Source organism: Heliangelus exortis, chromosome 2, assembly GCF_036169615.1.
Source record: "Heliangelus exortis chromosome 2, bHelExo1.hap1, whole genome shotgun sequence".
Lineage (NCBI taxonomy): Eukaryota > Metazoa > Chordata > Aves > Apodiformes > Trochilidae > Heliangelus > Heliangelus exortis.
In genome coordinates this window covers 29,136,506-29,160,738 of record NC_092423.1, presented here as the reverse complement: position 1 = coordinate 29,160,738, position 24,233 = coordinate 29,136,506, and the positions used below count along the sequence as shown (strand labels likewise).

The following is a 24,233-nucleotide window of genomic DNA, read 5'->3' as shown; positions in this document are numbered from 1 at the left end:
TTAATCTCTTATCAATAGAAAAAATAAATAGTTTGGATTTCAGCATCCAGAAATAAATATTGTTAGGATTTTCCTGTCAGCAAACACATTTTTAAAGTGGGAAATACTCGAAAATTAGGCAAGAGGGAAGATGAAATCAAGCGGAAATGCATTCTTCACAGGAGATAGGCTAGTTCTTATGATTGGTTTTTGGCTTTGTTTTGTTGATATTTTGGGGGTTTTTTGTTGTTTTGGTTTTGTTTGTTTGTTTGCTTTTTGTTTTGTTTGTTTGGTTTGGGGTTTTTTTTGTTTGTTTTTTGCTTAAGCCTTCATTAGAATCTGTTTCTGAAATCTTAACTTTATCAACAGCAGATAGGAGAGTTGAAATATGTGTAGAGAAATTCTTTTTTGAATGAGTTCCATTTTCCCATAACTCCAGTTGGGATGCATGATAAAATTATCAATGAAACGTCCTAATTTGATCCTTAACCAAAGGGATGTTGTCCTATGAATCATCTGTGTTTGTGGGAGGCAACACTGAAGCTAACAGAGCAGGAATGGGACCCAGATGTTTTCTGGGAAGCTGGTTGCACTGTAGGCTGTGTGTATTACCTAACGTAGGCGACCATATGGAAGAAAAGGTTGGAAACATCCCATTACAAGTCATATATCATGGAGCTGACAGCAAGGATTTCAGCTTGTTTTTATTTAAATCATGAAAGCAGCTGCTCAGCTGTCCAGCTGTATTAAATTTAACCCTTTTCCTGGCAAATGAATTTTGCTTTATGAAATGGCAGCCAAACTGTTTGGTGAGCTTGCAGAAAAAAACAGGTTGGAGGGTCCTGCAATAACCCTTGCCTCATCAAGCAAGACAGCACTAAGGATGGTTATGCCTGCCACTGGGTGACAGTGTGGCCACTTGATACACCTGTGTGTCATGAACCACCAACAAGCCCCTTAGCCTGAGAAGGCTGCAGAAGGAAAGTATACACACTATATAAAGAGAATATTTGTAGATTTATTAGGTTTTCCTTTTAATCTACTTATTCTGCAAGTGCCACACACCTTTAGAATGAGCCATTACTTTTTTTTTTAAATTTCTTATGTACTTCCATTTTTCCATTTTCTGTTTTCTTTGGCTATTGATTTTTATTATTTCCCTTAATTGTCCTCTATTTTTGTATGATGTTCGTCTTACTCCATCTCTTGTAGCCTTGCTTCTCAACTCTTCTGTCTGCTTTTTGTTCTCCTGGCTCTATGCTTTTTCTTTTCTACTTTCCTCCCTATTGTTTTGTTAGTTTTATTTTTTTTGTTCTGTTGCTAGTATTTAACCTTCTCTCAGTGACCATCCTTTCCCTGCTTCTCTGCTCCTTGTGTATACTGTTTACCCTTTACTGTGTCTTTTAAAGAGTTTCCTTTTTTGTCTAGATGTGATATGTCTATAAAAAAGCACCTAGTTTGCAGAAAGGCTGTTCCCATCACTAGGAAGCAATCTTGGGCCTCCAAATCAATCTTTCACCACATGTGTCTCAAGCAGCTTATTGATTTGTTATTTTTTAGCACTCTTTTGCTAAAGAAAGACACTTTAACTGAAAACTAACAGTAACAGTTAAGTAACAGCCATATAGTGAGTACAGACTTTAATTTCCTGTGTAGAAATCTGTAGAAGAAACATAAGGAGTATCCAGCATAATACTAAACCAGATTAGTAGTTTTGGCACGTTAAAGCATGTTAAAGTAGGTTTGTCTCTTACTGCTTTGGAGGCTGTAATCTTTATTCTGTGCTATGTCTATCCTTTGGCACACCCATGCCAAAGTCCTCTGGGTTTTTTTGTCAGTGCATGGAGGTTTTGTTAATTTTCATCCTTCATGTCTTATGCCCTTTAATACTATAGAATAGTGTAAGAATAGAATATTTTTTGAAGGATTTCTTCCACATCCATCAATATGAGGCTTTGGCATAATGAAATTATATGCTTATGCTAGTATTGTGCATATTTGTATTTGCTATAAATATACATGTCAGATTAATTATCTCTTCCTTAAACTCAGTGGAAACACATTTCATTGTTCTGGAAGAACTACTTCCAAATTACCACCAAAGCCATCACTTACCATTTCCAACCAGAGTTTTGCTGCAGTTACTGCAAGAGAGCTCCTGGTGGAGACACAGCCTATAAACTTCCAGTCCAAGTGCTAAGATGTGGCTGCAGTAATAATATCAATCCCTACTTAATTTTGGGGAAGAAGTAGAATCAGGATCTGAGATCTCCCATTCTGGTTACAAGCAACAGAAGGTGTCCTTACAGGCTTTCATGTGGCCACAGGAAGGTTCCTCATGCCCAGATACTGTGCAAGTAACTTGGCATCACTGTCCTGGTAAGTTGTAATAACAGTCAGAAATTCCACATGATTTCTCTACTTCTTGGAGATTCATATTTCCTGTTATTTTAATAAATTTTTGTTCCCACACTCTTTACTTCCCTTTCTGTCTTCATAGACCATTTTTCTGAAACAATCTGCTGTACCTAGGGCATTATTTTCATATGTATAGCAGGTAGTCTGTTCTCTGCTAAAACCTGCTGTTTCGACTTTCCAAAATTTTACTTGTTGTTTTATCTGCTTGGTTTTATCTGGATTATCTCTTTTATGTAAGGTTTGAATCTCCCTTCCATAGGATTAAATTTTCACACCCAGGCAGTTGGTCCAATCTCTGGTATCACATTAGCCCCCTGTCTCTGTGTCCAGCTTCTGGTTGATGTGCATTTTCCTTACATTCAAAGTAATAATCCATTCAATAGCTGTGGTTATCTCCTGGACAGTTCTGATGGAGGATGGTTCACTCATATTGATCCTCCTCATTGTAAAGCAGCCTTTCTCCTCTGCCTGCAGCAGTGTTATCTCTGTGGGATGGGTGGCATCTGCTTCTTTCATGAATACACCAGGACTGGGATCTGTGGAGAGATTGTGATCTTCACTGATTATCACGTATCTGTTTGACCAGCTAATCTTACAACCAAAGTATGCCCTGAGTATTATGTTCCTTCAGTGAACATATGGAAAAGTTTTCAGGTTTTGCCACTTGTAAAGATGGCAGATTTAGTGCAAGCAGTTAAGTTTCTTGCAATTAACACAGTATGCTCTAACTTCCTAAAGAATCTCTGTGTCAGTATTATTTTTAAAACATTTTGCTTTATCTCTGATTGCTATGCAGGACTTGGCTTTACAGTCATTCAAAGCAGCATAATCTTTTCCTTCCCAAAATGACTTGATAAGGGTATGTTCTGCAGGTTGATATATTCCTTTTGAAGTTTCATTTTTTTTACTACAGAAGCAAAATTATTCAAATGTGTTGCTCAACTGGATAGTTGTTATTCCTCTTTTTTTTCTAGGTTTTTATGTACATCTAAGGCCTCGGACTAAGCATGAATTTGAAAAGGCTACCATATGTTTTGAGGTTTTTTTGTTTTTGTTTTTTTTGTTTTGTTTTTTTGTTTGTTTTGTGTTTTTTTGTTTGTTTGGGTTTTTTTTTTTGTTGTTGTTGTTCGTTTTTTGGTTTTTTTTTTTTGTCAAGTTATTTGCCACAATGTTAGGTAGTCCAGCTAGAAACCTTAACTTCTCTGTTATGCCATTCATCAGCTTTCAAGGAGCTGTGTTCTCTTGTTCTCATATGTGGTAACTAACTCTGATTCAAACAACTAATGAACTTATTAGTATGCACACCAATGTAACAATTAGTGGTCAAAAAAATGCATGAGAAAAAAAGTGTGGAGGGGAGAGGAAGTGGGATAAGTATATCCCATATCTACATATATGCATGGTTAAGGAGTTAGAAATCTTCCAGGCTATCCCTGGAAGCTCCTTGCAGGTGGCAGTGGGAGGAATCTCTTCCTGCAGCACAGGAGGTTGTTTTAATTCCTGAAGCCTTAAACTCAGTATCTCACCCAAGGAATTCAACCTGATTTTGCTATGAGGTCCTCCAGGTGGCAATGCAGACAAACTAACAGGTCAGAGTGTCAGTTTAAAAGTACTGAATCTGAGAAGATCTAAAATTTAGATTACCAAAGGGGTCATTTTAATTGTGTTTAATTTAAAATGTTCATCATTCTGACAGGAATGCCAAGCTCACATAAATGAAAATTGGGCACAAAACAAGAGGGATAAATTTGATCTATGTAATCCCATTATCATTAGTTATCTCATAGATTAGAAGTTGAGGTATTTTTAACTTGTAAAAAAAAAAAAAATACATTTGAAGCTGTTAAAATGACTCATCCTTTATTTTTATTGGTACTCAGTTCTCCACAGTCATGTCTCTTGGTAGCGATTTATGCCTTCAGCAATGCATACAAAATATTACTGTTATCATTTTATGTTATTTGTACTGATTTTACAAAGATAAAAATGTGAATGCTATTTCTAGATAATTTAAACATTTTGAGCCTCAAGAAATAAAAAATATCTGCTTTTTAGCAGCCAAAACCCAGATTTGTTAACAGTGAGAGAACAAAAATTCAATCCTAAATTACATAGAAGATTTAAACAGGGTTTTGCAACAGCAAACGAAAATGAAATCTCCTCCCAGTGCCAAAGTTACTGGGATTGAAGACTTAAATGCCTATTAATAATTGTGGTTATGTTAAAAGATTAAGTTTTGCAGCATGCCACTGTCAGATGGCCTGCAAAATACAATGTCAGCTCTTAGCAAACCAACCTGGTGAGATTGCTTTTTCAGGGAAAGCAACTTCAGAAGGACTTTAACCTTTCAGTGATTTATGTCTGAGATGCACATAAATGAAGCTACCTGTAAACCATTTCAGAAATCAGAACTTTAAAATGGCCACTAAGATGGCTAGTATCAACAAAACCCCACATTCTTTTTCCAATTTGGAGACTTGGGTTTTTTTGCTGATAAAATATAAGATTTAGGATTTATAGCTGAAGTTTATAGCATGCATTTTATTTCCTTGAAATGTTGCACTTGTTTATGTAAAATAGTTTGTTTTGATTTTACTTTTACCTGTAGCTCCATGCCACATGACTGTTCTATCTATTCAGAAAACTTCTAAAGAAAAGAAAATGTTCCAAAGATACATTTGTTGTTTTCTGTCTTTTTCCTGCATTCTTTACTACAATATTGAGTGTTTCTTCAGCTAAGCATTCTACAAATAAATGTACACAATACATCTTCTGTGACAGATTACCAGGCCACAAAATTATTTACAGAAACCACGCAAATGCTCCAAGGGTTAATTAATTGATTATGTGAATTAGTAAGTATAAAAATTAATGATGTGGATTATTACTATGATGCTATGTAATTTATAAAATGCTTCTCCCAGAAAATTCCAAAGCTCTCCTTAGGCTACATTAATCACTTCAGATACTCTGGTGTGGAAAATATATTCCTATACTGTAGTATATTATTAGATTTTGACTGGAGTATGAAGAGAAAAGCTGGCTCATACAGCCATGGATTTGAGGATCTGTAATTCTGATCTATGTGTTCTTTCCAGAGTGTGACAAAGGCTTCCCTGATGGGTTTTTTTTGCATATAGCAGTTGTAGATTTTGTGATTTTTGTTACAGATTAAAATTTAGCAAAGCACTTGGGGCAATATTTTTAGCTTGGGTTGGTTGTTTTTTTTTCCATAGGGTTTTCTGGACAAAATATTTGTTTGCATTGTTTCTTATCACTGTGGGAACTGAACTTGATTCACAAACTTCTTCCAGTCATATGTTTCTAATACCCATATCCCCTTTAACTCCTGTACATTTGTGTTTCATATTGTTTTATATTGTGGACTTGATATATGTAATGGATTTCTAGTGTGTTTATATATATTTGTTTGTACTGTTCTCATCACTACAATATTTGAGCAGCAATAACAATCCAAATTCCAAGCTGTTCCATCATGTCCTCTTTGCATTACTTAGAATAGCCATATTTGTACTTTTGTGTCCTAGCTACAAAAAAACTACACCCTAACTGTCAGCTCCTAGTTTGCATTTCCTTGTCTGTTTTTTTCGTTTGGGTTTGGGTTTTTTTTTTCCCTCTTCTGGACCCAGAAGCTACTCTTCTTCAACCATGAGCTAAACTTGTTGAACCCTTCTGAATTTTTTGTAACAGTTTTCAGTGGTAGACCAATATACATAAGTGACATGTTGCTTTCTCCCTATACAAAGAGAACACATCACTTAGGAAGGAATTTAATGGTACACTCATATGAATCATTAATACTGTTTCCATTAGCTAAAATTCTTTCTGACCCTTTTGCCTGATAATGATAACTTACTCTGATATGTTATCAACATCTGTGGATGGGTCTAATGTGAGCTGTGGAGGATGGGAACTGGGTATGTCAGAGATAAGGGGTTGGTAAATGAGAAAAAAGTGCATAGGGTTCTTGCTACAGGTGGGATGCCAGGCAGGCATTGCCTTACAGGTACCAGCAGAGACTGACACAGGCCTGCTCTGGTTAAAGGGCAGGGTGACAAGATAAACTCATCAAAGAGTGAAGAGCTAAAAACCACCCGGGTTCTATTGTTTGTTTTCATTGTTGTTGGGGGTGAGGGACTTGGTGTAATAGCAGGGTGGTGAGTGGAAGGGAAAAAAGAAAAAAAAGAGGTGGAACTGCAAAGGGCATTCTAGCCATCAGTATATGAGAAGCATTTTCCTCAGCTGAGCAGCAAAAAATAAGTTATGAGAGTTCTACTCCTGTTCTATGGGAGAAGTAAGTGTCCACTGTCCATACATTTATTAGTTTTGTGCCCCAGAGTCTGGGTTTATTCAGCTTTTAAACTTTAGTAAGCTTAACATGGGATATTTACCAATATGGAGATGATGCTGATGATTCATGGCTTTTTGTTATCTCTTAACATTGAGAAGATATTACTGATTTGTTAGATGAGTAAGAAGGGCTTCTTGTTCAAATGTGTTTGAGGCAATTTCTGATTCTTTCTGGATGGTGCTTCTTCCACCATGTGTTTGACCTGGCAGTGACAGTTTGCATGTCTTTTCCTTCCTCTACAAGGCCTTAGGAAACCCTGAACTAGGAACTGTACTGGAGAAAGCACTGGTAGAGGGGTTTATCTGCTTGCTACAGCTTGAGAAACAGGAATTCAAGTCTCTCTATTTATGAAGGCTGCTCCCAGTCAGCAAAGCTGTAAATGTCCATCTGATTATTTCAGCTGGAGAATCAGGGTGGTTGGATACAGTTAAACCTGTGCCTGCTTATACCTAATCACCAGTAGCTGTCAAAAATGTCAGACTTGATGTACCAGATAGGCTCAAATGGACTTGGGGGGCTTTGCTGGGACTGCCTTTGAAAAAGCTGGAAATCACCTTGTCAAAGCTGTAAAGGGCAGCTGTCTGCAATACAACAGAATATCTTCATTCAATGCTAGACATATGTTTAACAGAGATATGATAGAAAATTGAGTTAATAACATGATGCAGACACATCAAATGGTTGTAATAAGCCATGATCTGTAGGAAGAGGAGGATTCATGATAAAATAGTCAAATAATGTTTGCTAGTAAATTTATTGTGAGGTCATTCTGTTTCCATAAAAATTGTGTGTAACAGAAGAGTTGAAATATGTTTAATACATTTAGGTGTACTCCAGAAGACTAATTTATATCCCAGGCAGCTATCAGTAGGACAAGAGGGCATGATCTGAAGCTCTGTCAGGGGAGGTTTAGGTTAGATATTAACAAGAAATTCTTTACAGAGTGGATGATCAGGCATTGGAATGGGCTGCCCAGGGAGGTGGTGGAGTCTCTGTCCCTGGAGATTTTTAAGAAGAGCCTGAATGTGGCTCTCAGTGCCATGGTCTGGTAGCCACAGTGGTAGTTGGTCAAGGGTTGGACTTGACAGTTTCAGAGGTCCTTTCCAACCCACCTGATTCTGTCATTCTGTACCTTACAGAAAGATAGATAACTTTTTCATGGAGATAAATAATTTTCAAATGAATGATGGATGTTTATGTGCTTACCCTTATTTCCTACTTCAAGATACGTCATACTACGTCTTTAATTCTTAATCAACTACATCCTCTGCACAACTCCTGTGTTTCACCAGCAAAATGGAGCTCTAATTTGTTTGTTTTCTAGAGGAATATATTCCAGTGCAATGCATCATAAGGACAACATGGATTTATGGAGACAAAACCACTAATATAGGTCTGATTAGTTTTCTGATTGTTTTTTGTACTCTAAAATTCATTAGCTATGTGAAAGATATATAAATCAATATTACTTCTTTTCTCTCACATTTTCCAGGCAATTATATTCCAATACTGCATATACTTCACATAGGAGTCAAGAAAATTCTTAAGACTAACAAACCCCTGGATAAAATCATAAAAATGTGAAAAAGACATTTTTAACTTCACACTTATTACTTGTCCTTGTGTATGAGAGAAGAACTTTACAATAATCCCCCTCAAGGCCTATTTTGGAACCTATATACAGGGATACCATTGCAAAGTGGCCTTTGCTATTGCTCCATAGCAATGGAAGATGCCAGGTCTGGCTTCCACTGAGCAGATACAGAGACCTTCTGGGACCCACCTCCCATGCTACAGTGTCCCAGTATTTTAGCATGGCTTGTGGACTGGTGAGCACAGTAAATCATTTTGACCCAACTTCTCAACATGCATCAGTCCTGTAATAAGATTCCAAAGAAGCATACTAGATACAGCTAGAACAACCTTATGCATTTAAACTTAATCATTGTGGGTATATCTCTTTGTTTATTCAAAACCACAGCATCTCTGTCCAGACTTGTTTGGTTCTTCTTCCTCTATGTCTTTGGTCCTGCATGCATTTACATTAATACTGTAGGCTGTGAGAAGCTTTTTTCAGTCTATGGATAGCTCATTCATTTCTTTTTCTCTGGATAATGGCAGCTAGAGGTGCTTTTTCCTCACTTTTTAAACCAATTAGTTTCTCTTTTCTTCCAAAAATCAGTTCTCTCTGACAGTGATGTTACTGTTGTTATCAGTAGTAAATCCCATTAAATACAAACCAATCTTCCTGCAGTATCTGACAATAATTCCTTTAACAATCAGGAGGTGACTCAATGCCATATTCCAAAATGTCTGTAATAACTTCTCCTCAGGTTCTGTTATCTGTCATCACTGTGGATGTGCCTATAAGTTTTCTATAAGACTGTCTTGTTGCTAAGCTGCTTTACTCATCTGGACATCATTTGTTTTATGATGGAATATTTGTTCTCATAGATGAAAAAATAAGTGGATTTCTTTCAGGGTTAATCCTGCATAACTTTTTTTATGTGTGTGCTTCTATAGACTTGCAACCCTTACTTTTGTAAGGGTTGCAAGATTAGACCTTATATTACACATATGTGAATTTGTCAGGAGTGTGTCTACACTTGTGTAACCTGTCCTCTTTCATTCTCCTGCTTTATTGATTTTTATGATAACATACTTATTTTCCATATTATCTGCATGATTCAGTATTTAAGTATGCAGGCTTTCAACAAAAAAGAAAAGTAATGTTGTGTTTTTATAGCACTGCTGAAAGTATGCTTTGGCTGATGTGCATGCATAGCTGCAAAAAGCTATTCTGAGAGTCCTCGAAGGACATAAAAATAGGAGATAGTTTCAATAAAAGTTGAATAATTCGTTATGAGTCAGTTGAAGGGTAGAAAGATAATTAAAAGAGCTAGCACAGCAAAATATGTCAAATAACTAAACTGAAACTAGAGGTGTACATCTACTATCACCCAGATTAATTCTGGGTTAATTAGGCATCAGCAAAACTTCTTTGATCCTTTATGAGCAATTGAAAACAATTACATTCTTATTTAAGTAGGTAGTGGGAGATGGATTCTTATTGTCACAAAGGGACACTGCCTTGAGCAGCCTTGATACATTTTTAAAGAACTCAGTCACTTAGTTTGGAGAATTGCTCATTCTTTAGCTGCTAGGTTATCAGATTCTGTGCTATAAAAGCTTGGGCAAGAAAACAGAAAGGTCTGGTCCTGGTTCTTTTGGAAGTTAAATGAATGGATTGCAAAGGAGAAAGTGAGACAGGGAAGAATCAAACTCCAGTGCATAACACAGGCAAGCAAATTTCCCACACTGTTCCTCTATTTGAGCAGTTTTGGGCAAGGTGTGGCTTAAATGCAGTAGTTCGTTTTCTGAATTTGTGACTTCCTTACCAGCTCAGACTTTCTGACTTCTTCTAGATGGGTCAAATGAAACCACTTTCTTCCTCTTCTTCCATTCCTGTAAGGATTCTTACATGATCCATCTTGCTGGTGGTTTCTACCTCTACAGGGGAGCAGCAGCCTGCGTGGCTGAGCTATGAAATCACTGCTCAGGGTGGATCCAACTTCTTATCCTATTGGCATAGAAAAATGGAATCTACCATGATAGATTTGACTTTACCAGCTTTAAAGCTTCTCTTTTCTGACAGGGTGCTCAGACCCCCTTTTTATAGAGTGCCTTTGTGGAAACTGTCAAACCAAAACTATTGCTGTCTAGGGAATGTACTGGCTAGAAGAGCAGCTTAGTGCAAGAACATTGGTAGCAGAGTTTGGTCATTGAACTGAAGTAGAAATAGGTGTATGATGTCTAGGTGGTGGTCAAAACAAAACCAAAGCAAAATAAATTGTGGACTGAATATATAAATGAAAGGCCTTGATGAACCTTTGGGTGTAGAGAAAAAGAACTATCCCTTTTATAAAGCTGCAAAAAAAGCACTTTCCCAAGGCTTACTTCTTCTGTTGACAGACAGATGTTTCTTCATTTCATGGGAAGAGAAGCTGAGACAGAAGGGAAGACACTGACTGAGCACTGCATGTAGCAAACAGGTGCAGCCATGAATGTGACTGACAGAGTTGTCCTTAAAATAAGCAAATAAACTGGTGAACTGTCAGCTTAACTGGTAGTGCTTCTGTTGATTCACTGAGCAATGAATAGCCATTAAATCCAGGATTTTTACAGTCTTATTGATGTGCTGTTCATGTATCAGCTATAACTATCCTTTAATTTTTACTTATATTAATTAACTGTGCTTTAATTGGACTAATTAAGTCCGTTTAAAGGTTACTTATTTAATATCTCAAAAGGCAGAACTGGATAAAGAGTTGAAGAGTGTTAATATTAAAGGCTTCAGACCCTCTGTGTGACCTGTCGAGAACAGAAGCATAGATTTTGACCAAGTATATTTATTAAAAGATTATTGGACATCAATATATGTATAGGTAAAAAATGGCAGATATGAATAATTCATAAACAGTCACATAAGCCACATCCTAATGTAATGCAATTTCAATGAAATTTATGAGGTAGCTGATGTTATATACAATTCTTGGCCAAATCAATGTATAATAGAACTTTGCATTTCTATTTCCATTTAGTTCAGAGGTACACTAGGGATAAATATGGCCACAAATTCAAAATCAAATCCATATTACAACATTCAGCCTACAGTCTGATGGTAAAAACAAATCTTTCTTGGAAAGGCATAGGTTATACATATTCTATATATGCACCCAAATTTATGTATGCATATAATTATATATTTAGAGACATACACACACTTCTCAGAGTGATATCTTTTCATTAGGATGCAGTATCATTTTTTCCCTGAAATAGTCTCTGCTTTCATAATTAAAGTCTTTATGCTGGTGGCTAGAGCTTAAGATGGGAAGATGGGGAGCGTTAGTGCATGCTCTCACCTTTTTATAGTTTGAAATCCAGAAAAAAATTCTTTTTGAACATTTTTAGTGTTTAGGCAATTGGTACATGTGCTGCCAAGGCTTATTGAAAGCAGCTGGATGCCTGCCTTTGTCCTCCCCCTTTCTTGGAACTGCTGCCAGAACAGGTAGTCAGAAACGGAAAGTAGAGAAATATTTGAGCATCTGCTGTCTCTCTCAGGAAAACAGCTGTGGCTTCCATAGGAAGCACTCATTTTTTCCCATCAGCCAGGACTCTGGATACCCTTGGGTCCAGTTTTGGCACAGCAAGCCAAGTAGGATGCAGTTTATGGCTTAAAACTTATGAGAGAAACCATTCAGGCGGTCCCATCCCTGGCAGAACATTGAGAGAAATTCCCCAGGCTGCAAGCCACATGTGGGCCTCTGACCTTTTATTAGCACACCATGGGAGAGGTTAACAATTCTTGAGCCTTCAGTCCTCCCTTTGACATACAAATACAACAATACCAAGTAGCCTTTCCAAGAAAAGCATATTTAGGGCACAACATCCTTTTGAATCTAGTTAATGTGAGGAGGGTGAGGGGTAGGGGAAACAGCGAGCAAACTAAAGACTTAAACTAAGAAAAAGACATATTTCTTGAATTGCTATTTTTACCTATGCTATGCAATTGTTGATGATATAGAGATTTTTGTGATTTTTTTAAAAACAAATGTAATCATGAGATGGAAACAAATTCTCATGCCATTTGTAGCTCGTCATGTAGTCAGTGCCATGAGTGATGGAACTAAGATTGCTCAATATCTGAAGTGATATAAGAAGTGCAAGCAGTTATCTGATTTTTAAAGATAACCATTGTGTTTATCCAAGTACATAGTTACTGAGGCTTAGAGCAAAAAACAAAACAAAACAAGTATATATTCAAATTGATATGAGGTTTGTCAGAGGAAAAAAATCACAGAAGGTGAAATCTATGGCTTTTTGACATACTGTGTCTTCCTTCTCCGCACTACAGTATTTAATAAAACTATCTTAGTTTTTTAGTAAAAGGGGAATTAAAAAGTAACTCCTTTTTGGGGAAATAGAAATACTGTCCCTTTTGCCACTAAGGACCTGTAAAGACTAAGTGTCTTGACTAATCTGTGGCAAAGAATACAAACTGCATACTGCAGCATCCCAGGCTTTTAATATAATTCCTTGATTATTCTTTCACAGTCTTAGAGGCAGGTGATTTTGACTATACAGTTCTGTGTTTTAGTGTAGAGTATGCTGTGGGTAAAATAGGAGCAAGGTAAAGCTCTTGTTTCTGTCATCAATCTTTGCAGTTAATGTGTGAAGAGCTGATGCAAGCTGATGGCAAATTGTAATAATTCTATGAATAATCTGATGGGAAACAGGTCCAATTCCATCCAATACCAAAATCTGGAAAAAAATATTAAAGCAGCAGCATATCCTGCTTTTTGTCCTTTTCCTAAGGTAACAACCAAACCTGATAATGAAATTGAGATTGGTGAGGTCTTTTATTAGAAAAAATCAAACCAAAAATACAAACTTTTGTCAATTTCTGCAACTTTCTTATGTAGGTGATTTCAATGCTGTACCGTCCTCATGGCCAGCTATTAGCCAACAAAAAAAAGTTAGAAAAAAAATATTTTTGTTGTTTTTTATTAACCTAAGCAGTAGCTCATCCTCTTTTCCTTTTGGGTTCTTTTAATTGAAAGAAGATCAATCTTGTTACCTTGCCAGAGTCTTCTATTTATTTATTTTTTCCCCAGGAATACACAATATTACTTCAAACTTTCTTGCAGGTCAGCTTTTCTAAATCTTTTATCATTGTTGTCTGCTTCATGACTGTATCTACCTTATCTATGCTTCCCTCAAGACTTCATCACCTTTCAGTAGGCTGGATCAATACCTAGAGATTACATGAAATGCTTCTTATAATACCTTCCACATTGATTCTGGCATCTTTTTTTATCAGCACTGTATGGTTGAGACATTTTGGTTTTGAACTGCTCTGTCTCATTTCTTTTTAATGACCTCCTGACTAATGATTATTCCTCACTGTATGTTTGTGTGTGTTTGGTTTCTCTTAAGTCTGGGACCTTCCATTTCTATTAAATTACATTTTCTTCAGTATCTTGAGATTTTTAATACAGCTATGAATCTCCTGTTTCACAAGAAAAGAAGGATGTTTTATCTTGGGTTTTTTTGTATTTTAGAAATGTTATTATATACAATCTTTTTCATCTGAATTCTGATTTCCTTCTCATTTTATGATATAATTGGTTTTATAACTTGATTTCCTGCTTTCTAGAGGTTTTTTCTTCCACTCAGTGCTGTATCGTCCATACAGATATTTCATTTTGACCATAGTCACCTGGACTTCCTACTAGGAATTCACACGGATCACTTCCATTAATTTTATTTCTTTTTTTCTGCAGGGTACTTAAATAACACAACTGCATTGACTTGACATAATTAGTATTAGAATATGAGTTATTTAGAACATTTTAATATATCTGTGGTTAATGTCAGCCAATAACGATGACTTTCATATCATCAAAATTTGGTAAATTTTGGAAATGGGAGTATCCTCACACAAGAATAGAAGCAACAAACCAGAACACAGGAAGAGTGTCTTTAGACCAAGAATGAAAGAGAAACATCAATAGCCAGAAGCAGATCTGCTTTTCCATGTAAAGGGATGGACAGAGGGCTGTACAGACTTCAGCATATTTTTCTTCTCCTTGGAACTTAAAACCAGCCACAGTTTACTGCTTTTGGCCTCAACAGAAGGTTGGCTGGCAGGATGAGCATGTTCTATCTTTAACTTGGATACATATCTTCTGTGGCAAGATTTTTCCTTTACAGTATCAATGAATATTAACTCATTTCCTTCATTCAAAACTTGGAGGATTTTGTTTGGTGGTGGAGTTTTTTTTGGTGTTTTTTAGTTTGTTGTCTTGGTTTTTGTTTGTTGTTTTGGTATTTGTTTGTTGTTTTGTTGTTTGGGGGGTTTTTTGTTTCTGGTGGGTTTTGTGTTGGTTTTTTTTTCCTTGGATGGTTAGCTTGGTTAGGGTTTTTTTTGTTTTTATGGTGAGAACAGTCTTTAATGTTCTCTATTTTTCAATGAAAGGATTCATTTCTTCTTATGACATGTTGGCTTTAGGAACAGTCTTAGTCTCAAATGACTTTTAGCCTTGATCTTTTTCTGTCCATCCTGAGTACTTTTCTGGTGTTTGTTCACTGTGCTGGAAATCTCTTCTGCTTGTCACTCAATTGTTTTATTCCTCTCTGCCCATCCTTACTTCTTTTTTTTTTTTTTTTTTTTTTTTTTTTTTTTTTTTTTTTTTTTCACGTTTGCCATTAGTCACAGTAGCCAGCTTTTTCCCATCACTTCTTTTCAACATCTGCAGAAAAATTTTTCCCATCAGTGATCTAATGTCTGTGGGCTATGGTTAAAGGCTGGGCTTATTTTTTGATATTTTTTTTCCCCCCACACAATGGAAAAATTTCCATTTTGGAGCTCATAGCTAGTCAACTTTGTCTCAAGAAGATATTTAATATAACAGTGAGCGGAAATCTTCCAATTTGCTACCACCTTTGTCAGATCTCTCCAGGCTGAAAGTGGGATTTTTGTTTTTTTGACTTAGGCACAGTTGCCACGCTCTGAAATGAAAACATCTTTGTTGAAACATACGAAATATGTCTGCTAATGATGGAGAGACTGGATACTGACTTACCTCATGTTTTTCCTGCAATGTCAGTATTAGACTGATATAAAAATGAAGGGATCAAAGAGATTGAATTACCTCTGTAGATGCTTATTTGGTGAATGTTACACAGCTAGGTAATGACCAGTCCAAATTCTGAAATATTATACATAATAAATTTTCTTCTGTGTTCAAACTACTTTTTTCTGTAGCTGTAATTTTCCTGTATTTTCAAGCAAGGATGCAGGCATGAAGAAGTCTCTCCTATGTGAGCTCCTTTAGGCAAATTTGCCCCATCTTTTCAGTAGGAACTTAACTTGAACACAGGATTAAGCAGTATTGTATCTAAACCTTTCTTAAGCCCATGACCATACAAAAAGGAATACCCTTACTCTTATCCTAGAAATATACATGTCCAGGTTTTTTTGCAGAGTATTGCATTTAAAAGCATTCAATTCTTTAGGCCTAAGAGTCCACATTAAGCTATTAATTAAATTAAAACAAGCTTCATATTTTTTAAATAAAGGAAATGAAACCTTTCTTTAAATATAATTTAAAGTATGCCTTATAAGCTGAAATAGTTCTTTGCAGATGTGTCTTTTAGCCTCCAACTTGTGTTTGAGCTATAAGTGATGCAGTGGGGTGTATGTAATTATGCTACAGCTGCTGACAGGCATAAAAGTAAATGCAATGTTTCATCTCAATGGGAACATTTCCTGTTTAAATGTTTAAGAAAATAAACTCAACAGCTTTAGCCAAACTAAGACAGGAGTATCTCAAATATTTCATTTCTGCAATGAACAGCTATTAATAACTCTTTCGATCTCATTTGGCTTATTAGCCTGCAACAGATTAAACTGGTATGTTCACAGTTTGAGTAAGCTTTACCTCCTTAACTTTTATGAAAACTGGTTTTTAATTGTTCATTTTAAATATGACAATTGAGAAAATGTCCGTGCTTATTGTTTCTTAATGTTGAGGGAGAAAATGGAGTCTGAAAAATTGCAGAATATTTAAGAAAAAAAGGTGACATTCTGAAGTAAGGTCTTCTAAAACTGTTGATCTTTGAACTTGTTCTTCAACTGTGCTGGTAAAAAGCCATATGGAAGAACAATAAGCACAAGTTCTAAAATACTGCTGTGCTCTAGAATGTGTAATAAAGTGTATATTTTATGGTTTCACATTTTATTAAATTTTTAACATCATATGATGATTGACAACTCATAATTACCAAATAATATTTTTTTGGAATGTAATTCCAAAACAATGGAACAGACTTGGACCAGAAGTTACTTTTAAATGTTCATTGAACAGCTAAGAAGACTTGGTTTTGTTTAACAGGGTTTTACTGTTTGGACAATTTGAAATGTATACACATTTAATAATGACCTAGAAATTTATAGATGGAATTAGGTAATTTATTGTGGGAAGTATTCTCAGATGTTTTAATAAAATGTTTGAAAACAAATTCCATGCTGAGGAGATGCAGAGTGTTTGTGTATATGTTAATGATATAATGTTGATATCATCTCCAGCTTACATTAGTGCATTGCAAGGTGAAGATTTAATAATTGTTAACATACTTTGGAGTTCCTATTCATATGACCGACAGGAAAGCTTCCTACTTCAGTGTGTTTTTGGCCTTTTGGGCAATGAGCTAAAACCTTCCTAATCCTAGTGCTTAGGTTGGGGATTATTCTGTGACCCAAGAGAGAAGGAACTGTAGACCTAACAGTTCAATAGGATACATATATCTACATGAGCAAATTGAGAGACTTTGGGCTGGTTTCTGCTGAGTGAAGGAGATGATTCAAGATACCATACTGGATACACCTAAGCCATTTTCAGTCTAAATATAACTGTAATAGCACTGCCTGGGTGAAATTCTCATCTCTAGCTGAGTGATGTGATTTACTAGCTTGTGTGCAGTGCCAGGAAAGTCACAGTCAACCTGATGCTGTGCTGAGAGAAATTTAGAAGCTTACATCTTTGCTAGCTCAGGCATCTCTACAGTGCACTTGATTTCATGCTAGGGATGTGCCCAGCTGTGAAAGCAGCAGAGGAATACATATCCTTTCTCCAGATACTTCTTTGTCTTTCCTAGATAGGTAATGTAAGCCTTTCATGGTATGAGGGCTTTTGTAGCCTATGTCTTCATGGGTTATATAGCTTTAGGTCTCAGATGATATGCTAATAAAAGGAGGAATGCTTAAAACATTTAACAGAATAGGAAGATGTATCTATCACTTCCCTATTATTTTATCATTATCTGCTAATAATGATGTATAAAGCTAATGAGGTATATCATAGTAGCAAGAAACCAGTCTGTGAGTGTAATACCAATATGCTGTGTGGGAGCTGAAGGCACTTGGCTTAATACTGTCTGTGCCAACATTCTCTTAATATGTATTTTCTTAATATATATATTATACTAATATACCTTTTTCTGTCAGGGACATGTTGAATCTGTGAGCTATGTGCTTCATCAATAATCTGAATGTGTGTCATGAACCCTTACAAAAAATTTCCAGACATCCCACTACTTCTACAGAAATTGTGGACAAATGCTATGTGAAGCTACTGCTATTGAAGGATGTCCCTGCTCCCTTCTAGCCACAGTTCCTTCACACAGACACCAATCCCCTCCTCCACCCCCCCATATTATTAGAATAAAATAAAATAAAAAACAGTTTTCCACTTCCTTCTCTTATTTTCAAGTATATTGAAGGCATCACACAGGGTAGGAACCTTCTTCTTCTTCTAGTGTCTTGGTTTCCCTTACCAATTACTGCAGCTTTTCTGCTAGTGCAATCTTTATCTGTGCTCTGTACAAGATTAGTGATTTCTGGAACTACTGTTAATGTCATGGCATTCTGCAAACTGCTCATGTCTCAAAATACTAAACTGACACATATCTTGACTTGCAGAAGTAGTGAACATCTTTCCTTGCTTCTGAGATATATCTTTTCTATCTCATCTGTGTAGTTCATCACCTAAAGAAGTTCTGTGTACAGAAGAGGGAAAAAAGCAATGGTATTAGTGAAAATTTAGGTACTTGTGAATTCTGGAGTAGGTTATTCAACCATTTTCTTATTAATCTTTTTATTAACTGTCATGATCTCCACCTTTGCAGGAAAAGGACAATGACGTTACCCAGACACAGCCTTTTTCAAAGAAAATCCAAAAATTACTCTTATCATTAATACTGATTGTATGAATTATTTCTGGTGCTTTAAATAAACCCATGTCCAGATTTGTAGATAAAGAGTATAAAAGGAACCTTAATCATGTTTCATTTGCAGCATCAGTTAGACAACTCTCAGCATCACATTGAGAATGCTCATAGTTTAGCATATTTGACTGTACTAGGTCCACTTTATTGTGTAAACAGCCAACCTAAGGAAGTATGCAGATGGGCTGATCTTTCTAAGCCCTTTCCAGATCTAGGAACACATAACCCAGTAAGGAGGTGTTCATGCAATTCATCATCAAAAAATAGACACCTGCTCATCTGTTGTTGTACACCATAAGTAGCCAATAGGTTGTTCAGTTGCAGACCATCTCTGTGTCAAAATTTGGAGTGAACATGTCTGGGCAGAAGATGAGAATTCATACTATCATTGAATGGTGTAGGCTGGAAGGGATCCACAAGAAGGTCTTATGGTTCAAGCCTCTTCCCTGTCCTTTAAGCAGGGCTATCTGGACATCTGTCTACATTTCTAGACCGACGTCTACAACCTTCTAATTCTATCCAGGTGAAATGTATATGAGAAAAGACACTATGTCTAGGCAACTCAGATATACAGAGCCATTACAGTAGAAAATGGCAGAAAATGACATTAGTGATCAACAAGAAAGGTAATCATGCAGATGTGGATTTAGCTAATCCACAACCAAATTTAGCTAATAATTTTAAAGTGGTTTAGAGCCTAATAGGGAGAGAACAGTGGCTCTAAGGAAGACTGTACAAAAGGAGGTAATGTAAATATTTAGAAGCTGACTGTCCTTTTTCATCAGTCTACAGCACAGTCTATAATTAATCAGTTGCTATTTGAACAGGTAAAGGTAAAAAGTGCTTATACTAAGGTGGCAAAAATTTCGCATTTCACTTTGCTGAATAAATGGTTGTGAGAAATTCTGCTTTTAGGTCTGTCTGTTCCATGCATGGCCACTGTCCACAATACTTTATCATCTGAAGGAAGAAGTGAAACTATTGTTCTTATGGAATATTGTTTGGAAGAGAACATTTCACAATGTAAAAAGAGGCACAACAGGATACTGTTTAATGCTTTTTTATTTCAGACCCAGCTGAATTAGGAAAATTATATGTGCATATTTTTATCAAGGGAAAAATAATTACTTCATTAGGCAATACAAGAAGGAATGAGAATTTCTGTGACCATAATTTGGAAACTGCAAATAAAAAATAAAAAACAAAACCCAAAGCCAAAACCCAGCTTGTTTGAGTGCGAGACAGTTGAACAGAAGATGCAAAATATCTTCACATAGGATTCAGGAAATATATCTTCCCAAGGGCATTAGAAATATAGCAGTCAGGTATAGTTCAGGTTGGCTGGTGAAATGCTCTCCTGATGCTTCCTGCTGCCTACACTATCGTCGGCTCAAAATTCTAGTGCATGCCTTCTCAGCTTTTGGGTGCTGATGTCACCTGCTTTCACCATTCATTCAAGTGGGTCAAGCCTTGTAACTCCAAAATATGTAGCAGCAATCAAGAGAGACTGAACTCCAACCTACACAGCAAGTTTCTGCTTGGTAGCCCCATACAGCTGGCTCTGCTCAGGGTAGATCATCATTACAGCAGTAGAGCCAGAACTGCTGTCATGCAAGGCAGGATGTGGCCTCTTAATTTTTTATCCTGATGCTGGGGTTTTTCTACAATCCCATCCCTCCACAACCTTGCAGCATTATTGTTTCATGAATACATTATTTTCATCCAGTACTGGCAGTCCTGACATCGATAGGCAGTGAATCAATGCTTCTATAGAGTCATGAAGCCAAACTAGTTCTGCAGATCCATGATGTGCAGAATGTGGATTTTTATTCTGGATGAAATAAATGCAATTTGAAATACGCCCCCACAAGCACTGACTGTATGCTTTAAGAACTTTATAGTGAAGAATGTAATTAAGAAAGAAAATCTGCATCACTCCATTTAAAAAAAAAAAATTCACCTGAGATGTTTTTTTCATTTTCGGGCTATAATAGCAATAACCATCTTTAGCTGAGGACATTTCCTGGGGCTTAATGGCCCATGGCTGTGCTTCTTCAGGTGATCATCATCTCCCAGCAGTCATTAATCCCCTACAAATGCCCTGCACCTCAGTCATTAAATGTGTTTAAATGTGCTTCTTCTAAAAATGAAATATTTCTATATTTAATTCATCTTCCAGGAATAGGAGTGATCTTTCTGAGGTGAGGAATGAAATGAGTTTAGTAATTTTTCAGAGAAGTACTAATTATAACAAGCTGATAAGAACTGATTCTGGATATAGCACGATTAAGAATTTTTCCATGCTAAGAACATCTTATCTGTAAATCATTATTTTTGTGTATGTCACGATTCACACTCATCCCAGTTGCATAACAGCCAAATCGAAAATACAGATAGTTATTTGCAGTTGTTTTTCTTCTACAGCACATCTCAGCATAACAATAAAGCATCTCACAAAACACAGAGAATATGTGCCTGCAGCACTGCTTTAAAAGTCTTTCCATTCTGTAGCTGTAAAAAAGAGCTATGCAATTTTACAGCGTGTTTGCGATAGTGCAAGAAAAAAAAAAAGTAAAAAAAAGTACTTAAATCCTTCATAATTAAAGGTCTGAAACTCTTGTAAGTCAGTGTTTCGGTGACAATTTTATGACTATTTCTTAAAAATGGGACCCCAAATACAGTACTAATAGTGTCATCAGAAGTTTTAACCACAGTAGACAGCCTACCCTTGCTGAAGTAGAATTAAAGTCTTCAGTGAAAATAGTTGAAGGGAAGTTGTCTAGATAGAGAGTGGGGATTAGATTATTTTTTTTTAAAATTATTATTTGATTGGAATTCTTCTTTGATACATTGTGTTATTTCCATCTCATGCTATTGCATCCTAAGGACATAATATATAGATCATGTGAAGCTGGAACCTGTCCCAAAAAGTTTGTGAAAGGTATCAGACCTGATCCCATCCCATTCACCAATTTTTTTTTTATTGGACATTAAGATATCAATTACTTCAGTGAGTGACTGTAGATGATGTCAAAACTGGATCTTTGGGCCATGCATTATTAAATGTTGAATGCCAAAAGATGTTCATGGTAAAATTGAAACTCTTCTTGTCAGTACCTTCTGACTGCAGATTAACCTGAAAAAAGAATTATTAGAACCTGATCCCCAAATTCTTTTTCTCTGTCCCTTCAAACAAACAAAAATTCCCCTGAGCAAAATATTTTTCTGTATAAATGGTATGTTTTAACTCACAGGAAAAAAAAAAAATCTGTTACCTCAGTAACCTGTAACAACAGCCCTAATTTTACAGTTTTCTAAGTTAGAAAAATTTTTCTATAGGACTGACAAAGGTTTCTTTCATTAATTTAAAATACAAAATTTTACAGACACAGGTGTGCACACACTCTTTATCCCACTGTCTTTACCCTGCAAGTATTCCTACTCGACCCAAAGCAGTTTTCAGCAAGTAAACTAATTAAAAACAGTATTTCATATCTCATTAGAATTCAGATTAATGAGGCATAGCACCAAAGACAAAAAGATAAACCAGGTTTGGAGAAAACTTAAAGATGTAATACTTTTTATCTTTTTATGTTTTTATTTCTTACCATAAGGAACAAGCTGGTAAATAATTACTTATCTATGGTATTTCAACCAGAACACTTCTTTTGCCACAGATTCTAGTTAAGGCTACTTTGGGTATTTTTACTTTACCATGCAACTTGCAATAGCAATTCTTCAGATCATTTGTCAAAAACCCAGTTATTATTTTTCTATCTCATTATATGTGACTCTGAGTACTCCAAATCCAAACTAAGCTGCAAAGTAGAGATCACGCAGACTTTGTAGTTACCTTGTTTTTCTACTCTAGAGCTCTGTGAATTCACCCATACACTATATTTACACGCAAATAGAACTTAAGAATTCTTACATAATATTTCTCATTTTAAATTCTCTGTTGTAGGTCTTCTTTTCCCTCTGCACCGCATTCTGGGGAATCCAAATTATGAAGCGGATCACTTCATCCAAAGATAAACATCACTGAAAGAGCAGATCTTACATCACTTTAATTATGGAAGCAGCACTTTGGAATAACCTTCTAAGTTCCTTGGAATTAATTAACCATGAATCTTACTGAATCACAATCATTTAACTTATGATAGGAGGTTGATTTTGTATGAGGGTTTGAAAGATTCATTAAGGATGTGTATTCATTTGTATTTGAGTTTTTAAAAATATTTAATTTCCCCCCCCCCCACATTTAAATAGTTTTTGTTCACAACATATATTTTTACATTCAAGGGATTACAAAGTCTTCAATAAACACATGTGAAAGGTATTTTTCACAATAGGAATAATTAAAACCATATTTTTTGTAACCTGGTATAAAGTGACTGTCTTCCTATCAAGGCTAAGTGTAAACATATGTGAATGTCAGTTTTTCCGTAATGATTGAATTACACCAGAAACTCAATGTCATGCCCAATTCAGTGTTCATAACATACAGCTACATGAGGATGAGTAGTCAAGGCAAGAAAATTATTAAAAACAGCATGATAAAATAACTTGAACTAGTATGAGTTGAAACATCTTTACAATAAAGTTGGCTAACGTATGTGTTGTATAATGCAGGCTTGCAGTTTAAATTGAATTATTTAAGGAGTACACCTGCAGCTGCCAACTTTAGATACTGATCAAGCCAGCTCTTACACATGGGTATCCCATTGACTAATATTACTCACGTGACAATATATTTTCAAGGCTGGGCCCTTAATTTCTGGTAATTTCCTGTCGGGGTGATCTCAGGGGAGATGCACGTCTTGTCTTTCAGGAGCTGTTGGAAAGATGGTTTGTACTAGAATAGGAAAATTAAATACAAATGGTAAAGGGAGTCTCCAAACAGCAGGACTGGCAGAAATACTGGAGCTAGGTTGTTTTTCTTTCCTCACACTCTTCCAACATTTTTTTTTTTTTTTTTTTTTTTTTTGGCTCCAAGACTTTTAGAAGTGCTTAAAGTCAAGTAGCTAAAAACTAGGCTGTCATGCATGCTTCAAACTAGTAATAATACCTGGATTAAAAAATGGGTTTAAGTTTGAGATGGATTTTTCCCCATTCTATTTTTCTTTAAGATGTTAATGACATGCTAACAGACTTTTTAGATTTAGACAGCCTACTTTTAATTAAACTGTATTTTCAGTCTCTAACTGTAACAGATGCCAGTGTCTACATAATTGGATGTTTCAAATAAATTGTCAGAAACACAATAATGTTATATAAATAAAGTTGATCCAATGTCTAGTGATAATATCAGTTTAATTTTCTATAATTTTTTCCTTTAAACCTCAAGTTTTTAGTTACTCTATTTGTGCATCAAAAGTCTTGTGCTTCTCACTTTAGATTATGCTCAAAGACCTTGAAATATTTAGCTGGGAAAGTAGGTGTTTGTTTGATTAGGTCTACTAATATCTGGGATGCAAAGTAATGGGCAATGCCTTCCTAATCTGGAGGTGTGTTTTAGTAGAGGACTTCTGTGTTATGTGTGGATCTTCTTCACTTTATGTAATGAGAAGATGAATAAAATAAGCCCATGAGAAACTAGGAGAAATGAGACTTTAAA

The 24,233-nt window shown here is 35.9% G+C and overlaps 1 protein-coding gene across 2 annotated transcripts in view; it reads left to right on the top strand.

The window, feature by feature from the left end:
• Nucleotides 1-23,921, top strand: part of AGMO (alkylglycerol monooxygenase) — a 186,397-nt gene extending 162,476 nt beyond the window's left edge. For both annotated transcript variants that reach the window (XM_071735361.1, XM_071735362.1), the window contains one exon: nucleotides 22,581-23,921. In XM_071735361.1, coding sequence (XP_071591462.1) covers nucleotides 22,581-22,651 — 71 coding nt within the window. In that variant the 3' untranslated portion in view covers nucleotides 22,652-23,921. The remainder of the gene's footprint in view (nucleotides 1-22,580) is intronic.
• Nucleotides 23,922-24,233: the final 312 nt, after the last annotated feature.